The 20,191-nt window shown below is 39.3% G+C and overlaps 1 protein-coding gene across 1 annotated transcript in view; it reads right to left on the bottom strand.

Moving 5' to 3' along the window:
• Window positions 1-16,295, bottom strand: part of LOC146004799 (uncharacterized) — a 41,804-nt gene extending 25,509 nt beyond the window's left edge. Inside the window, exons 1-4 of the mRNA XM_083143823.1 lie at window positions 16,264-16,295; window positions 13,695-13,928; window positions 6,547-6,655; window positions 4,049-4,236 (exon numbers count right to left, since the gene is read on the bottom strand). Of these exons, the coding sequence (XP_082999949.1) occupies window positions 4,049-4,236; window positions 6,547-6,655; window positions 13,695-13,928; window positions 16,264-16,295 (563 nt within the window). The remainder of the gene's footprint in view (window positions 1-4,048; window positions 4,237-6,546; window positions 6,656-13,694; window positions 13,929-16,263) is intronic.
• Between the last annotated feature and the right edge of the window lie 3,896 nt (window positions 16,296-20,191).

The raw sequence follows: 20,191 nt of genomic DNA, 5'->3' as shown, positions 1-20,191 counted from the left end.
AACAAAACTCTTTCATGAAACTAAGTCAATTTAACACATGTAGTACTACATCTCAAAGCATTATAGGAAAATTGAATGAGTGTCAGTTTCTTCACAAGGACAGTTCATTTTTTGACTCCTCAAAAGAGAGACCCGAACTCATTCAATGTTAATGGCGCAGTGGTAGCATCGTCGCCTTGTAATCAAGGGGTCCCGGGTTCGATACCCGGTGGAGACTCATAGTGGTTCGGATCCCACCAAATCAACCAACCAATCATTCAATGTTCTCCGGAGTGCGAACCTTACGAAGTCCACCAGCTGTTCTTGTCATTGCTGATGCGGTCTCCTGGAAGTCCCTTACCCACAGTAAGATGGTATTCCGACTGGGAACATTCACATTACGGTGAATGTTAAAGTGTTTATGGAAGGGATACTATGTTGCCACCACGCATTCATTATGAAAAATGTCTGAACCACAAAAGCACGGCGTTGTGCCAACCACTGCTCCATACTGACTGACATGCTTTGAGATAACGAACAGCTCAATGTCGTTACTTCGTGCACCTTACGTCCAGTGTTGATTCAAAAAATGTCACATTCAATTTTGTGCTATATAAAAAATGAACTGTTCTTGTCAAGAAATTACATAAAACTGTCACTTATGTTATTTTCCTAAAATGCTTTGAGATGTTGTACGTGTATTAAATTCACTTCATTGCATGAAAGAGCTTTGTTTGAGTTTGTAATTGAAAACAGTGAAGTTTAGTTGGCTCGCCCTGTACTAGCTCATTACGAAACGAACTGATCTTAAATTTTCCATTACTCAGTTACCGATTAGTACTCATGGAGCATATGGCAGTTACGCAATACACGTTTTGTTTACTACACGATATTGACATAATTTATTAACATGCGTCCATGAACATTATTACAAGTAATTATGTGTCCTCTTTGGCTGAACCATAAAACGTAACCCACCCCAGAGTATCGATCTGCACTGAGACTGCCTGAGATTTAAAACCTAGCATATCCTATCCTTATTATCATTGACGGATTTATCGGGATGGCCAAGGGGGCACGTGCCCCTTCTAAAGAGGATAACTAACTATTTTCTTTTAAAAAACACAATTGGTAGGAATAACCGCGGTGGAATAACCGCGAAAGGGATTAAGCGCGAAACGTACTAAGCGCGAAAGAGCACAACCGCGAAACGTAACACAGGATTAAACAAGAAAGGAATAAGAGCGAAACGGAACAAACCAAAATTCAAAACAGGAATAAACGCGAGATGAACAACCGAGAAACGGATCAAGCGCGAAACCAAAATTCAAAACAGGAATAAGCGCGAAAGGAATAACCGAGAAACGGATTAATCCCGAAACCAAAATTCAACACCGGAATAAACGCGAAAGGAATAACCGAGAAACGGATTTATCGCGAAACCAAAATTCAAAACAGGAATAAACGTGAAAGGAACAACCGAGAAACGGATTAATCGCGAAACCAAAATTCAAAACAGGAATAAGCGCGAAAGGAACAACCGAGAAACGGTTTAATCGCGAAACCAAAATTCAACACCGGAATAAACGCGAAAGGAATAACCGAGAAACGGATTTATCGCGAAACCAAATTTCAACACCGGAATAAACGCGAAAGGAACAACCGCGAAACGGATTAATCGCGAAACCAAAATTTAAAACAGGAATAAACGCGAAAGGAACAACCGAGAACGGGTTAATCGCGAAACCAAAATTCAACACCGGAATAAAGGCGAAAGGAACAACCGAGAAACGGATTTATCGCGAAACCAAAATTCAACACCGAAATAAACGCGAAAGGAACAACCGCGAAAAATATTAATCGCGAAATCAAAATTGAACACGAGAATAACCGCGAAAGGAACAGCCGCGAAAGGGATTAATCACGAAACGAGAATTTAACACCTGAATAAGGGCGATAGGAACAACCGCAAAAGGGATTAACCGCGAAATCAAAATTGAACACCGGAAGAAACGCGAAAGGAACAATCGCGAAACGGATTAATCGCGAAACCATAATTGAAAACTGGAATAAGCGCGAAAGGAATAAGAGCGAAAAGATTAAACGCGAAACGGATTAAACGCGAAGTAATTAGCGCGAAAGGAACAACCGCAAAAATTTCACTTTCGTGCTTAATCCCATTCGCGGTAGTTTTGTCGACCCTAGTAAAAGAATGAAATAAAGTTTAGTACAAATAGATCAATCGGAACTATATTTAGTGGGCACTTAAATAAGTCGACGTCGGAATTCTAGTCCTGAACTTATTGATTACATGACAATAAAGCTAACTGGCAGACACAAACTGATTTAATTCCAGACTGTATGTGACAATTTCGCCTGTAGAAATGATTCTCAAGTTATCCCTATCTGTAATCATTGTTAATACAAACAACATAGAACTGCTTTTACATCACAAAAATCTACTAATGCTATCACCTTTGAATCAAAGGGTCCTTGGTTCGTTTCCTGGTCGATACTACTTGGATTCCACTTTTCGATAAGTTTATCTGACTGCAAGTTGTACCTACATAGAATCTCTGTTAATACTCTTTGTGTGTGTGTGTGTGTGCGTTACATATATGTGTCAAAACCCCACCCCTATACAAACACACACACACTATATATACTGTATAATCACACGAGGGATGGTCGGGAAAAATTACATAGCCTACAAATTTCAGTAGGTATTTAATAGACGAATACTAACGGACTCACTTGAAAGGACACTTCTCAACAAAGTCCCTCCCCGGTTCAGACACTTATCCCAGCTCTTCACGAGGTTCATGATGCCTGTCTCAGAGAACTTTGGGTCCTGTTGTCGGAGCCCAACACTTGCTTCGTGCTTGACATCATCCGAGTGAAACCGACATCCTCTGAGATGCTTCTTCAAGGCATCATGAACCTCATGAAGCGCTGGGTTAATGCCTGAACCGGGGAGGAACTTTATTGAGAAGTGTCCTTTCACGTGAGTCCGTTTCTATTCGTCTATTACACACACACACACACACACATACACCCATATGTGTGTGTGGGAGGGGTGTTTGCGTGTGCGTGCGACCGTGCATATGCTTGCGTTTGTGTGTTCCGTCTATGCTTACTATCCTTAACAGTTGGGCTGAAAAGTTCGTAGGCTAACATAGTAAAAAATATTTTTTTGACAAAATTCGATTTTATTATTCAATATAGTTGCCTTCGAGGGCGATACAACGATTATAGCGGTCATACAATTTTTCGATGCCATTTTTATAGTACGATTTCTCTTTAGCCTCAAAATAGGCCTCAGTTTCGGCGATTACCTCTTCATCAGTGCTAAATTTCTTTCCAGCGAGCATTCTTTTAAGGTCTGCAAACAGGAAAAAGTCACTGGGGGTCAGATCTGGAGAATATGGTGGATAGGGAAGCAATTCGTAGTCTAATTCATATAATTTTGCCATCGTTTTCATTGATTTGTGACACGGTGCATTGTCGATTGTGAGCACGCGCGGCACCCATTTTGCACACAGCTTTCGCATGTTCAAATATTCATGCACAATATGTCCAAAACGTTCCTTTGATATTTTTAAAGTCTCAGCTATCTCGATCAACTTCACTTTACGATCATTTAAAATTATTTTGTGGACTTTTTTGATGTTTTCGTCGGTAACAGCCTCTTTGGGGCGTCCACTGCGTGCATCGTCTTCGATGCTCATTTCGCCTCGTTTAAATTTAGCAAACCACTTCTCAACGGTTGATTTTCCTGGTGCAGAGTCCGAATAATGTTTATCAAGCCAAGCCTTGGCTTCAACAGTATTTTTTTCGCCAAAAAGCAATGCTTTATTGACACACGAAATTCTTTTTTTATCAATTTTTTCACAATAACAAAAGCTGCTTCACTCACAATGCTATATCTCACGAACTAATTATCCGGCAGCTGTGAAATTTATACACGTATCTTTTGAAGGTTAGTACTAAGTAAAAATCACATGGATTTAATTCTAGTAACGCCATCTATGAGTCAGCCTACGAACTTTTCAGCCCAACTGTTACTTACCTGGTGTTCCTGAACATATCATAAGCATGTAGCACATTGACAGAGCGGCAGATACCGTAGTTTGTGAGAAAAGGCGCTGCCCAGCCCCTGCTTGGTTCTCCATTGAACACATCCAAGTTCTCGAAGTCCAAAGGTCTCCAGCGAGGTGGATGGGGAACGTGAGGAGTTAAGTTGCGCTGGAACTCCAGCTGAAGTGTGATTTAAAATACACTAAACAGCAGCAGATATTGTGAAGAATTTCAAACCACATTTTTAAAATTATTAATACATATTAACAATCGGAGATAATCTGGTGAAATTATATTGTATCAAAAGCATACTACCACAGAAAAAGGTATATTTAAAAATATGTTAGAAAAAATCTTAATAATTTAGCTTAATAAATCTTTTCAAGCAGGCCTCATCACCAGCAAGGTATTAACTCAGGTCAAACCGTTCTGTTTTACATGTATGAACAATCTTTTTGTGGAAAAGGAGCACACACATATGAGAGACAATTTATAACATTTTTGATGTTGGATGAAGAAAAGAAAGTGTTGAAGGCTATTATCGAAGGGGGGGGCGGAGAGAAATATCCAAACCTTACATATTAGGCCTTAATTGACACGTGAGTTCTGGGGGGGATTCTGAATTAAACGTTGGAGCGTTGGGAGACAGTATCCAACTCTAGGTCTCAGATTATGGCGGGAATTTTTGTTAGAGGGAGATTGAGCATTAAATTGAAGGGGATATCCATTTCTTGTGCATTATTATTGTCTTAGACTGTTGCGGTAATTCTGGTGTGGAGACAGAATTAATTTCTTCGAGGACGCAATATTCACTCTTCAATATCAACAATATGTGTAAAATTAACATGAAAGTTTTGGTGGTAGGATTGAGTACTATATTTAATGAGGGAGATAGGAAGCTCTTGATAAAGTGTTAAATCTTAGATTGTCAAGGGATTTCTGTGGTGGAGAGAGAGTTAGAACATTACATTTTGGAGACTGTATTTAGCGATATGGTATCTACATGTTTTCAACCCCGAACGTGCCAAAAGAAGTTGAAAAGACTAAATAACTCTGGATCCTAAGACAGTATTGACACCCCATTAAATTATAATATTCTTGATATGCTTTGAGATAACGAACAGCTCAATGTCGTAACTTCATGCACCTTCCGTTCAGTTACAGACAAATGTATGTCTGTGGTTCAGTGTTAATTCAAAACCGTCAGATTGAATTTTGTGCTATTTCAAAAATGAACTGTCCTTGTCAAGAAATTACATAAAACTGCCAGTCATGCTATTTTCCCAAAATGCTTTGAGATGTTGTACAACATGTATTAAATTGACTTCGTTGCATGAAAGAATTTTGTTTTAATTTGTAATTAAAACCTGCCAGGTTTACTTGGCTCGCCCTGTATACGAAACAAACTGATCTTAAATTTCCCATTCCTCATTTATCAATTATTACTCATGGAGCATATGCCAGTTACGCAATACAAGTTTTGTTTACTACACGATATTAACATAATATATTAACATGCGTCCATGAACATTGTTACAAGTAATTATGTGTCATCTTTGGCTGAACCATACCCGGAGTATCAATCTGTACTGAGACTGCCTGCAATTTAAAACCTAGCCTATCCTATTCTTACTATCTTTGGCGGATTTAGCAGGAGGGCAAGGGGCACGTGCCCCTCACAAACGAGATGATTAAAAAAAACTATTTGTAGCATTAAAATTAGCAATAACTATACATTGATGGTTCCAGTATTGCATGCATTCATAATATTAATAGCCATTTTAGAATATACAGGGTGTTCATACATCCCCGGTACTATTACAAAAACATAGCTCGGAAACAACATGCAATAGAACAATGCTGTTGATTGCAAAATGTGTATTATAACCTGCAACAAAAGCAAACAAACAAACCGTCATTATCAGTGTTATAATACACATTTTGCAATCAACAGCATTGTTCTATTGCATGTAGTTTTCGAGCTATGTTTTTATAATGGTACCGGGACTTTATATACACCCTGTATTGTGGAATTCGAATCCATGATAAATCATACTGCAACAACTATGAAGTAAGAAACAGATATTCACAAAAAATTAAAAAAGACAGTCTGTGATTAATTAATAGATATTGTCAATTGATAAAGTTGTAGTATACTCATAGCCATCTAGAAGAAACAAATAGGAGAAGTTATCAAGATAATTCACATACAAACTGTCCAAGGTTGTATAGGTGAAATTATATATTTCTGGTATTGTACCAGGAAAACATATTCTTGCGTGTGAAATATTTCCCCAGTAGTTGACGCCGTCGCATGGGGCACATGTTACCGGGGTTCAGATTCAACTTTAAATTGAAGACTCAATTCTGATCAGCCTATACGACTAGTCTATAAATTAGACTTAATTGATTAAACTTTTAAAACTTTGATACATAATTGATTATGGATGGTACTAAATGTGTGAGGGAAATTCCAGTATCAACACATACCAAAGTAAAGTCCGGGATGCTATTCAGTTTTTCCAAGTTGTCGCAGAAAGGAATTTTTGGAATTTTGACGCTCCGGAAAGATCCTTTTAAAACGCAAAGAATGGTCAAACTGAAAGAAAGAATTATATGAAATGTTTCCGAATTTACTGAAGAAAATCATAAAAAATACATGTGTAATATCTACAAAGATAAATAAAACACATCGTAAGTTACTATTAGTGGACGAAATCGAATTATGAGGCCTTATATCCATTTAAATACAACCTTTGTCAGAAAAGGTCCAGAACTGATTTTCTTATTCTTTACCTGTGACATTCAAACACAAGAAATGGGCGTTTTTCAGTCACCTGACATGTGTTTTGAATAGAAATGGCCTTGGAAGTGTTTCCATGTAAACACGCTAGGTGGCAGGGCTGTGCTTAGCAGCCCACTGTTTGGCTTGTTGGTGCATTTAGTTGGAAGTTACACAAGTGTCGTGATGGACGTGCATTCCGAGCAGAGAGTTAACATTAAGTTTTGTGTTAAGCTGGGAAACCCCTAGTGAAACATGGAATATGATACAGCAAGCATTTGGTGACAAGGCGTTATCGAGAAGCTGTATCTTTGAATGGCACAAAAGGTTTCGGAAGGGCAGAGATTCAGTGCAAGATGATCCCATTTTTTCATGCTAAAGGTTTGGTGCACCATGAATATCTGCCTGAAGGACAAACGATAAACAAAAACCATTATATTGACGTCCTGAAACATTTGCGTCAAGCAATTCTGCGTCCTGATTTGTGGGCATCTGGGCAGTGGTTCTTATTGCACGACAATGCAAGGCCACATACTGCTTTATCAGTCCAGGAATATCTGGTCAAGCATCGTGTCTCTGCTCTACCACATCCCCAATATTTACCCGACCAGTTACCGTGTGATTATTGTTTGTCTCCCCGTGTGCAAACACCGCTGAAAGGGAAGCGTCATGAAGATATTGATAGCAATCCAAACTGTTTTGTGACAGATGTGTTGAGAAGCATCCTAGATGAAGCTTTCCCTGCTTGCTTCCCTGACCTCCAGAAACGGTAGCAGCTGTGTATACATAGCCGAGGGGACTATTTTGAAAAAACCTAGGACCATTAGTTCCTAAGTTGAATATTTTTTTTACGAACTCAGTCCTGGAACTTTTCTGACAAAGGTTGTATTATTGAATACTTTTAGTTGCTATTAGTTGCTATTTATTTCCTCGGAAGAAATTCTACAAATTAATTAATGGCTAAAATGTTTTCCAGGATGTCAATTTAGAGGATAATAGATTATAGGGTCATAATTCGCAGTTTTGTGATTGTCGCTATGATAATTTGTGGTTTGCGACAAATGCAGGTAACCTGCAGCACTTGATGTCTCACACAGCATAAATTATATGCTGAGCATGTGATAATATGTGTCAATGTGTGCCAATATTTTGTCAATTTATGTATTAATGAATAATATAGATTATACATAGGATATTTTCATGTGACATGCTGGTTTCTCTATATAATGCTCAATATTAGAAATGGTTCGAATATTCCATCTGAGGGTGGTATAAGGAAATTTCAAGCACTGAAGCCAGTGGTGGCGCCAGGCTTCCTGGTGTGGATGAGCTACTGTATGGCTGTCAAGATTTAGGTGGATAACGTCATAAATATTCACATTGTTACGTGATTAAGTAGAATTTATTAACCAGTAATAAGAGGTTTAAATGTTACATTGGGAATGTGCTAAATTTTAGGTTCGATTTCATCTTACAATATAATATTGTAAGATAGAATTAAAAATTATTAACTAATTATAAACTAATAACAGTGTAATATAGCCTCACAAAAATGTAACTACGGGTCGCGTAATGCTAACTTGCTACAAAACATGTGTGTTAAAGAAACGCCAGAAAAAAGTGAAAAAGCCACTTGAGTTTTCGTAGATAATACATTAAACAAAGTATTAAATGTTAAAGCATGTGTTGATACTGGTAGCACAAAAAAAATAATTACAGTAAAACTTCTCAATAACGGACAGGCTTGGGAAAAAAATAAATGTCCGTTATTAATTTATTGGGTGTTTGAAGTCCACTTTATGCACAGTAAGGCTAATTGGGACTGGATCTACAGTTTAAAGTGGGATCCGAACAACTATCGCCTCCACCGGGTATCGAACCCGGGAGCCCTTGTTTACAAGGCAACAACGCTACCACTGCGCCATCGGGGAGGCTCTGTCCGTTATTAAGAAGTGTCCTTTATTCAGAAAAAAGTGTAGGATGTTACACAATAGGATAACCATATTACAGTACGTATTTTACGGTGCTTTTCACAGGCATGTTGTTGCTACGAGCACGAAAAAACCATTCAAATATTAAGTTGTCAACTTTCAAGCCCCGTGTATTGGGAAATAAGCGTTTACCAGAAATATTTTCATTTCCAGTCCACAATTTAAGGATGTCACTTTTGTTTCTTAAAATGTCACTGATCTGTGATTTTCCAACAGCAAACCGCACGGCCATATCTCGAACACTAAGTCTCTCGCTCTCTCGTAGACGTTGATGACTTCAACTTTTTTAATTAAAGTCAGTCGTTTGCGTTTCTGCGACAACGTAGCAGAAGTGACACACACACACACACACACACACACACAGTGGGAACGGGGGGGTACAGGGGTGCATTCCTAAATTTTTGAAGGGGGTACTGTACCCCCAGTGACACACACTTCTCAAGATAACCGCAAAGAATACTGTCTACTGTCTGCACTTTTAAAAGGAAATACGTTCGGTGTAACATGAAACAATGCGCGCTAGTTCGAAATACTGGCCATTGTTGTGTCGAATTCCAGGAATTGCGACCGTTTTCTTTCAGGCTGTCCGTTATTAAGAAGTTTTATTTGCGTTGGGGAGGTAGTTTTTAGTGTCCGCATCCGTTATTAAGAAGTAATATTGCCATTAAACCACATGGCCTTCCCGATGGCGCAGTGGTTGCGTTGTTGCCTTGTAAACAAGGGGTCCCGCGTTTAATACCCGCTGGAAGCACATGGCACAGTGGTTCGGATCCCACTTGAAACTGTAGGTCCAGTCCCGATTAGTCTTACTGTGAAAAAGTGAACTTAAAACAATTCAATGAATCATTAAACCCCACGTATTTCTGCCGGGGAATTTAAAAATGTCCGTAATTTAGAGGTGTCCGTTAGGAGAAGTTTCACTGTAGAAATAGAATATTTCATTTATTACGTTCAAAGTGTCCAGTTAATGTTGAAGATTGTTACTTAAAGATAAATCAAGGAGAACATAATATCATCCTTAAAAAGGTAGTGCAATTCACTTTACAGCTTGAAACACTGACTTGGCCTACATGGGCATATTTATATGAAAACCTTTCAGTAGACATAGTGCTTGGTGTAAACTTCATGAAAAACAATAATCTTCTTCTTGACTTTCAACAAATGTGCGTTACGGTGAAAATGCCGATAAAATGGCATTTGAACAGTTTGTTTACAGGCTTTAATTCGTTGCACACAAATTACCCACAACAATATTCCAGGCAACAGGAAGTTCCGAGTACTACGCCTCCAAAGTCAACTCCAGTGGGACAATGCTACGGAAGAGGTGGTAGAAGAAAAGGAAGACAACGAAACTTGTACCGGGGCAGGGGCGCCAACTTGTCAAAATTATTGGGGGGCTCTGATCACTGAAATAAATGAATGATTGACTCAGTCCCTCCCTTTTTTAAAAAATAAAAATTATGTCTTCGTATATCAGTTTTTAAGCAGCTATTATATTCCATGCAAATTAAATGTAACATGAAACGTTTAGAAAATGTTTCAAAGTCTCTTTATGTCTGCTCATTTGTTTATTTGATAACAATTAACATTTTTATTGAAAAGTATGTATTTACATTGAGGCCAACCTAACAGTTTTATGCCGCCCTCGGTAGCCGAGCGTGTTGGGTAGTCGACTCAACTAACTTTGATCCGGAGGTCTTGAGTTCGAGTCCCGGCGAGGGCATGGGTGTGTTTTAATGTCCTGTAAAGAAAGGATATGTGACGGGTGCAAATAACCTTAGTGTTGACGTACCCATAAAAATAACGAATATTTACAATATTTAACAGTTTTAGTTAATTATTTACACAAATGCTAACACAAATTGCAGGAAAATAGTTTTACTTTTTTGTTCTTGCTACGATATTTTACTTTTTTAATTAATTTTGCAATAATAAAAAAAACATAGCATGTACACTAAGATATAAAGTGACATACGCAACAAAAACATATGAACATGATTTCAAAATAAAGCTAAAGCTGCTCTACGCACTGGGTTATTCTTTATTAACTCATTAACGAGCGGTCTCAGGTCCAAATTATTAAGCACAGTTTGATGTATGTGGAATACGCTAAGCTGCTTAGTCTCTTCTGCTCCATTGTAGATCCCAAATATGTCTTCAGTCAACGAAGAGCACTGAATGACCTTTCGGCTGTGACTGTCGCCACTGGCACAGTGCGGAGGAGCATCATGAATTTGGCAACTTCAGGCAGAAGCTTCTGGAGGGTGCTGTCTTCCAAAGGAAACTTCCGTATGTCACGCATGTTAGTTAGAACTACTTTCTTCTCTTTGGCGATATCACCAAGCATGGACAGGTGTAAGGAGAGCCTATCGGCATCCAAATCTTGGCGAAAGAATTCTCGCGTTTGCTCAAAGTTTGTTGTGCAACTCTTCACAGCTGAGATCCATTCTTTCTCTACGGCTGTTACTTTTTGTAGTCCTGTAGATTCATGTATTTGTTTAACACATGATTTTACTGTGTCTCACACGTCAGTGCATATCGATTTTTAATACTCTTTTGTAGTGTAGAACTTGTGAGGTTTAGCAGCATTAGAATTTTCAAGTCTCTTAGGGACGTGACTTTGTCGGGGCAATTCTGGCTCATCATCGAGGCCGGGTTTGCCCTCTGTGATTTTCTGCCAGAACTGTTCAAAACCATCGTAACACTGCCCCTTAAGATTCTGTATGGGTAAGTCGAGACGCACCAGAATATCTTTTACAACGTCAAAAAGCGTTTTGGCCTCAGTGTTCGGAATCTCGTAAAAGCCTATGAATTCCTCAAAAATATCAAAAATTTCATTCACAGTTCGAATGCAGAATGTTAATTGTTCACGGATGGATATGTCACAAGTTTCATCAACCATAATATGCAGCAAAATATTCCCGAGTTTTAATATCTGCTACCACGGAGCGCAAAACAGATCTCCCTATTATATCAACGATCTCGTTCTGAATGTCATGTGAAAGACATTTGTAGCCCGAACGTCTCATCCACTCCCCTAGCTCATGTATATCGTCTTTTGAAAGTCTTTTTAGTAAAAATGTTAATAATACTCATAATTATATACTTAGTATATAATTTTGTGTTTTGCTGTCTCTGGTCATAGCCCCCCCTCAAAGTTGATGGTTTGGCGGTCTCAGCCCCCCACCGGGGAAACTTTCGGTTCCACCGAGCTACAACACCTGGGCAGGCAAATTTCAACTTCCAGACGAAGTCGGGAGAGCAAAGTGAAGTAGGCAGCACCAACCTCCAAACAAATCAGGATGTGGACTACTGGGAAGAACAACTTGGAACATATCCTGGAGATTCCAATTGTGAAATGGAAGGAGGAAGACTGCAGCCAAAATAAAAACTTTCTCAAGGATCGACAGACATGGAAAAGTTGACACCTGCCAAGCGAACATCCCTTAAAACGAACTTCCATTACCAGTTTTGTCTTTGAACGGCTTTTAAAGTGAGGGTTTAAAGCGGTGATTGCAAAATATTTTATAGTTTATTTCGCCCCTACCTAGAGAGCAGCTATGTGATACCAACTTATACAATTCCAGTCCCGTCTAAAAAATTCTGTGTATGCTAGTGTTTCCAAGTGAGTGTATTTGTGTGTGGGGACTGGGGGGAGGAGGGTGGTGATTGTAAATGCAAGAAACAGCATCTACCTGTAGCACACATCTTTGAAAAGTCGCGAACCGCCGCTGCTTTCTCCATCTAGTTTTCACCACTTCATCAGGAGATAAGACAAGAAAAGTCAAAGTTTAAAACATGGGGAGGTAAGTTATGTTAAAAAAGTTTAAAATGGTAAAAGACAATGCAGTGCCCTCTCACATCTTCCTATTCAATGCCTTGATTTTATTGATTTTACTTCGCCTCTTGTGCCACTTTTGGCTAATTTGCGAAGATGGAGATGAGTGATGACATAGATGAATGGACACTCACAAATGTCCATGCCCAGGCCAGGATTCGAACCCGGGACCCCTGGCGTGGTAGCGCTATGTGCTAATCACTCCGCCACTGGGGCCGGCCTATTCCATGCATGGCTCACAGGAAGTAAAGTTGGCTGCACTTCCTGTTGTAGTGCAGCCATATTGAATAAGACAGTCAGTTGCCACCCAGACATGAAGTAGGAAGGAGTGACAGGGCACTGCATTGTCTTTTACCTTTTTAACCCTTTTTAACATAACTTTCCTCTCTACAGTGGCGGAGATTAGGGGGGCGAAGAAGGCAGTTGCCCCCCTACTTTTCGCCCCCGCACTATGCTAAATCTTATCTACAAAGGGAAATATATTGTTCTTGCCCCTCCCCTCCGGTTTTGGAACTCAATCGTCGCCACTGCCTTCCCATGTTATAAACTTTCGCTATTGTTGTCTTATCTCCTGATAAAGCCACATGATGTGCTGAACGGTAGAGGAAAATAGCAAGCACGTGCCAAAACTTCACTTTATAACTTTATTACTTACTGAAATGATGGCCCCGCGGCAGGCTAAATTTGCAGCAGGTTTTATGTATTAATCCGCGGGAAAATGGCGCTCAGTATTTTCCGAGCCAGTCTTGCCCCAACCGCCGAGCTTTCATATGACAGACAGTGAGAAAATCATAAGTATTGCAGAGGAACTATAATAATTCATCTGTGTAGCTAATGAGCATTTAGAATAATGCATATTCATTGCCTGGCATGTAATCTTTCATAGTTTGTAATATACAGCATTTATAAATTAAACGGGTTTCTAAAGTGCATATTTGAGTGCATATTTTACACTTTTTAGTGCATATTTTGCATATTTTTAGTGCATAACTATCCCAGCCCCAGTTATAACAATCTCAGCACTTACATTTCAGATGCATTGCCATCCCAGCCTTCTCTGGTCAAATCTTCAATATTGAAAGATTCGTCCAGTGTCCATTCTCTGCATATGGTCACGGCTGGAAAGGGAATGTCCTGCATTGGAACAGCCTGTCCTACGGTGGCGTACGTAAATCGAGACTCCTGTAATTTAATACAGAGCTTCGTTCCATGGTACGCACACGTCCCAAAGCAAACTCCGAGAAAGATTACACAAAACAACCTGGAAAGAATTTAAAGCATTTTATAAGTAAATGTCTATGCTGAGACAAAGTTTGTCATAGAAGCCACTGAAAATACTGCAGTATATTTATAAGTGCTCCTATGTTTGCACAGACGCATCTATAGTTCTTCTTAACAGCAACAACTGTCGCCTCGATGGTGAAGTGAGTTGAGTGATGGACACAAGATCACGTCACCATCGCGACTAGGTTCGAGTTCATCAATTCCATCATTAATCCTCGGATTTTTATGTAATATCCAAGTACAAAATATGTACATAAATATGTAACAATAATTGATAAAATATGTACCTAAATATGTATTATCAAAAGGATTTGTAGCTAAATATGTAGTATCAAAAACATGTAATATTTATAATAATCGAGTATCCAAGCAATTTCAAGAATTCTGCTTGATATTTATTATATTTGAACATATTCAACATAATTTTAATGACAAAAGTTGTTCAAATTAAAATTCCTATCAAATTTATAAACTAAGGAAAGCACAACAACGTGTACATATTTAAGAAACCAATTTTATCAACTATTAATTACTTTTCACATCGCAAATTATTGTAGAATATGTAAATATGAAAGAAAGCTCTTTGTAACTTTCGAAACAAATTGTAACAAAAAGCGTCTACAGAAACAACAATCGAGTGAAAACACACGGCTGTACAAGGGAACATATTGTGTAACTTGCTATGTACAGGAAAATAGCTTTCTTGTCCACCGATGTCAAGTTTATAGGAGCTTTGCCTAAACCTAAAAACGAAACGAAAAGATGTAACCAGAAAGAAGGGGGTTGAGAAACTCCATCTTTCGATAAATACAGTTTGCGTATTTGTTTCCCTTTGGTTTCTTCTTCAGCCTGTCTTTCGACTTGGCAGCCAATTCTAGGGGACCGTAAGCACTAAGGATGTCATTCATTAGAAAATATGACATCACAGGAGCTAGAAATTCCGTTCATCGTGTTTCAGAGATCAAAAATAACAAGGAAATATGTTTTTCTTTATGTAAAGTAAATGAGCATCTAATGCAAAATCATGTCAGTTATATAATTGAGGACTAAAAGTGGAAAACGTTGTAAGTGCCAAAAGCGAAAGTGTTGGGAAATCGCATCGTTCCGCACATCAGCCCGTAAGAGCGTGCACACTAGTGACCTCTTTACACGCCCCTTTGAACTACTTAGAGGGCTACCAGCCACATTTCACGTTTACCACATTATAAAGCATGGCACATTTCACAGTTTAACGTGGAAAACGGTGTTTGAATTATTGTGGCACTCACAGCGTTTATCAATTTTAGTCTTCAATTCGTTGACATTTTCATGTTCTAGGTATGCATCTAGAAAGGAATGGAATATGTAAGTACATACATATAAATCCTAGCACTACCGGCATCTCTCAATTTCAGAATGTGTGTTTAGTTAGATGTTAGACTAGAATAAATTAGTATTTTAAATTACATAATTACTTTCATAGAATGAAGTATGTGTATTTTATTTCAACAAGAGTAAAAGAGGGCTTCTTAAAGTGCTCGATGTTAGCAAAAATATGATTTTAAACTGGCTCCACACCCCTACAATTAATTTTGCCGGCACCCGTACTTATAGGTCCCATGAAGTGTAGTGTCCTTCAGGGTGGGTTCCGGACTGAAAAGGGTTGAGAACCACTGCTCTAAAGAAAAGTGAAGAAAAATAATGAAAACATACGACACGAATAAAAACGCAGGCTTCTTTTAAAAATCAAAGTTTGTGTTTGTCAACCATCGTGCGCATAAGTGAAAAAAAAAAGTTTTTGGATGATTAAGTCCACTTTATGCACTTAAGGACGAATCACACGGAACTGGATATCCAGTTAGTTGGCGCTGAACTGGCTACCTGCCCGGATGTGATGGCTGCCTGACTGACTGTTTGACTAGTTTGGAGGAATGAGTCATGTTCTAATTGCAACTGGCTTTCCTCGACTGGATTCTGTGGAACAGCCAATCAGAGCAATGTTTGGCCATGTGAAGATAATATGTGAGTTTGCAAAGAAGCGTTTTTTGTCTGTGGTTTCCGAGTGCTGGCTGTTTTTGTTATACTTTCTCAATAAAAAAAAGTAGAAATGACATGGAGTGCATTCGTGTTCAGTTCATTAATATTTGGGTATTTATGCAATGCATGAGATGTGTACGTGACAAATATGAAAAACCAGAAAATGAAAATCCTCATTATTACAAGTGTATTAATAAATGTTTGACTTTTCTTGTGTGAATGATCGTGCGAATCTCACATATGAATATGCAAACTCAAGTTCATCAGAAAGCTTGTTCGGGTTACGTATTGCTTACCATATTTTTGAGCCAATTTCTAGTCCATACATTTCTTCTTTTTTCTATATATATAAAAATGGATGTATATGTGTGTGTGTGGGTGTGTATATTTGTTTGTTCCGGCATATCTCTCGAACGCCTGGAGCGATTTCAACCAAACTTGGTACGCGTATCACTTGCAACCTGGAAAGAAATACTGTGGGGGTAATGTAACGAGTGCACTCACGGTCCCCGAAATGACGTGTCAATCATACCCCGGCACGGGGCCAAACGTCGTTATGTGTACGGGAAACCGGTCGTGACTCTCACGGTCCAGTTTTCAAGTTCGGTACTGAGACGGTCGTTTATTGTCGTGCTATTGCGAGGCGGAGATAAATACCTTGAAATGTTACACTGTTTTGTTTACCTTTGATATGTAGATTCGAACAATCATAACTCACTAATAGCATAATATCCGGTACCTGAAAAACGTCAAATAACAACACTGACGAACGGTAAAAAGTGAATATATGTTGTAACAACAAAAAAATATTGCAATCAACAACTCTTTACAAAGCCTCCTCAAACGCTCACTCATTCACTCTTCTCTCTTTCACATCTATGAGGTATTTTTACATGTGAAGTATAGGTACAAATCATGGATCTCATTAACATATCATTCCTTTTTAGTTTTAAACCTTAATGTGAATTTAGGGCATTTGTCTGCCAGCTCCTGTGCTCTTTTAAATTAACTTAAATGCCAGCCCTCGGAAAGCGGTTAACTAAGACAATTGGGTCGGCGTGGTTAAATCTTTCGTTCGAATGAACGTATGCATCCAGTCGTAAGCACGACATTTAACAAGTTTCTCGGACGGGGGTAATACACATAAGCCTCTCTCGTCCAATGATAACAACTACACAATTACATAGTGATGCAAAAACTTAATTGGCTCCAGCTGCCGGAATACACAAATCAATCGTCGGCGCGAGCAAAAATTACATCAAAAACCACTATGCAACAAATAATACTACTTCATGCGCACGACCTTGCAATAAAAATTACACTTTCCACAATTAAAAAGGACTCATCAGTCAAGTATTGACTAGTTAAATGGCGTGACGGGGCGGTCGGTTACACAAAAAATGGAGCACACTTTGACAATTTACACTAAATATTAAAGTAATGAAATGGAGCTTAGAACATCTGAACCTGAAATAACCCTTTTTACAACAATACCAAAAATTAACAGACACGGAAGCTAGGTTTGAGGTTTCCTGAGTCACTTTGCAAATAAGTGAGACTTCGGCGTTAACAGTACGGTGTTGATACTAACAATGCACGTTTACATGGACATAAGACCCTCTAAAGAATACTGTACCGGACCCTGCTACATTGCGAGGTCGTTCATCTCTCCTGGACGCGGGACTTGCACACGGTTCCTTTGTGGCGAAATTGCTCTCCGAGGTCGATCGCGACGAAGAATAATTGCGACGACATGGTGTACTTGCACCTCCTCAGTACTTCGGGCGTTCCTCTTGTCACTAGAGTAGTGTAAGTGTATTGTTTCTACGCCATACTTAGTAGGTATTGTCTTTCAGCCTCTTTTTTTATCAATTGAATATCACTTTTTGACATATTTTGACAATTTTTTGTCGATGTTTTAGCGTTTAGCGATGTTTTAGTAAAATTTCCCTTTTTTTCCAACTCATACTTGGTAGGTATGCATTTGTATCATCTTTTTTTATCAATTGAATATCAGTTTTTGACATATTTTGATAATTTTTTGTCGATGTTTTAGCGTTTAGCGATGTTTTAGTAAAATTTCCCTTTTTTTCCCACTCATACTTGGTAGGTATGCATTTGTATCATCTTTTTTTATCAATTGAATATCAGTTTTTGACATATTTTGATAATTTTTTGTCGATGTTTTAGCGTTTAGCGATGTTTTAGTAAAATTTCCCTTTTTTTCCCACTCATACTTGGTAGGTATGCATTTGTATCATCTTTTTTTATCAATTGAATATCAGTTTTTGACATATTTTGATAATTTTTTGTCGATGTTTTAGCGTTTAGCGATGTTTTAGTAAAATTTCCCTTTTTTTCCCACCTCACACTTGTAGGTATATCACGATCTTACGTGATATAACTTAACCTATCCTTCTTTTTTATTACGTGCTAAACTACACGAGAGCCTCTACATGCTTTGACCTACTTTAGAGTAGACCCAAATGGACAGTTCACAAACCGAAAATGAGGCTCGGAGTGAGGCTCGGTGAGGCTCGCCTTAATGGTTTTCTCTTGTAAGGCATAAGCCTCATTTTCTCGCAGTGTTGCCAACACCTCACTCGATCACGATCTTACGTGATATAACTTAACCTATCTTACGATTTTTTTTTTACGATCTTCAGTGATATGACTTAACCTATCATTTTTTTTTATTTGAACACCGAACTGTAGTAGACCCAAATGGAGAGAGTTCACCAACCGAAAGTGGGGCTCGGTGGGGCTCGACTTAATGGTTTGCTCTTGTAAGACACAAGCCTTATTTTCTCGCAATGTTGCCAACATCTTACTCGATCACGATCTTACGTGATATAACTTAACCTATCTTACGATTTTTTTTACGATCTTCAGTGACCTATCATTTTTTTTATTTGCACACCGAACTAACTTACATTATATTTTATATAACCGTGTTGATTTTTTTTTAGTATGTGGCAATTTTTTTTTTAGGATTTTTTTTTTAAAACTGCTCCGTCACCCTCTCGTTCTTCACGTCGTGGACGAAGGACTTCTCTGCGACCAGGATGACGCTGCATAGAGTATCCTCGGGCAACGGACTGTTGAACTCGCAGACGACCTTGATGTTGGTGCGATCGTTGACCACCACCTGCTTCCTCTTCGTGGTGTTGATGACGGACATGGGTCTGTGGGTTTTGAATTCGCTGGGCGTGTAGTACATGTCCACGCTTCCCTCGGTCACGCGTTTGTAAGCCGTGTAAGCTTCGTAAAGTTTGAGGTAATCGTCTTTGGTCATGTCGAGGTTGTAATTCTCGCGCGGGAACACTTCGTTCCTACCGTTCTTCAGATAAACGTTCTTGATCTTGCAGTCGTCGAACTTGCTGGAATCTTTTTCCTGATTCTTATCGCGCCCGGTCTGAAAGAGCACTACGACGAAATCTGGCATGTCGAACTGTATGTTGTTGAATTGAGTCGTCACGTCGAATTCCATGTGACTTCCCGACGCCAACTTCTGCACGCACTGGTAACCGTGAAAGTGAATCGGCACCTGCGGACTTTCCAAGATCTCCGCTTTGTACTTGAGGGCGTAGTTCGTTTCGTATTCCACCACCGGCATTCTCAACTCCATGCTCCGGATGACGCACTTGGCTGCTTCGGGTAAAGTGTTGGGCAGCGGCGTGGTGCCGTCCGGACCCAAAGTAGCGTATCGCATCAGTGCGTCGTTGTCGTTGGCCGCTCTTCGAAACGTGATTCTCAGTCCTCCCTTCCACATGATCTCCTTGTAGTCCGAGAAGAAACCGGGAAGCAGACGCATGGGAAAGAGCACCGTGTGACTTCTCGCCGATATTTTGGTCCCCGCTTCGAATCCTCCCGCCTGATAGTATGCCGCGTCCGTTTTGGATAATTTCAACGTTCCCACTGCCGTCGACGTGATGCCTGGATAATCTATTCTGTCGATGACGGTACCGTGTTTCCTCACCTCCACCTGCGAGAACAGGTGAGGCACGAAGTTGTCCACGAGTTTCAAATTGGCTGCTGCTGGGGGAAACGCGTCTCCGCTTTCTTTCTTCACCACGTCGAATTGAAGGTAGAGGTCCGCTCTGTGAGGATTTCCGAATATAGGTTCTATTCATATTTTACTCACGTATAGGTCTACATGATGAATCCGCAAATATATTTGTCCTAAGTCTTATCGTTAGTAGTACAGGTGGCCGGGTTCTAAAT

This window comes from Lepisma saccharinum, chromosome 22 (genome assembly GCF_977018435.1).
Source record: "Lepisma saccharinum chromosome 22, izLepSacc3.1, whole genome shotgun sequence".
In the NCBI taxonomy this organism is placed as follows: domain Eukaryota; kingdom Metazoa; phylum Arthropoda; class Insecta; order Zygentoma; family Lepismatidae; genus Lepisma; species Lepisma saccharinum.
Note: the sequence above shows the minus strand (reverse complement) of the source record. Positions and strands in the feature narration are given on the sequence as shown.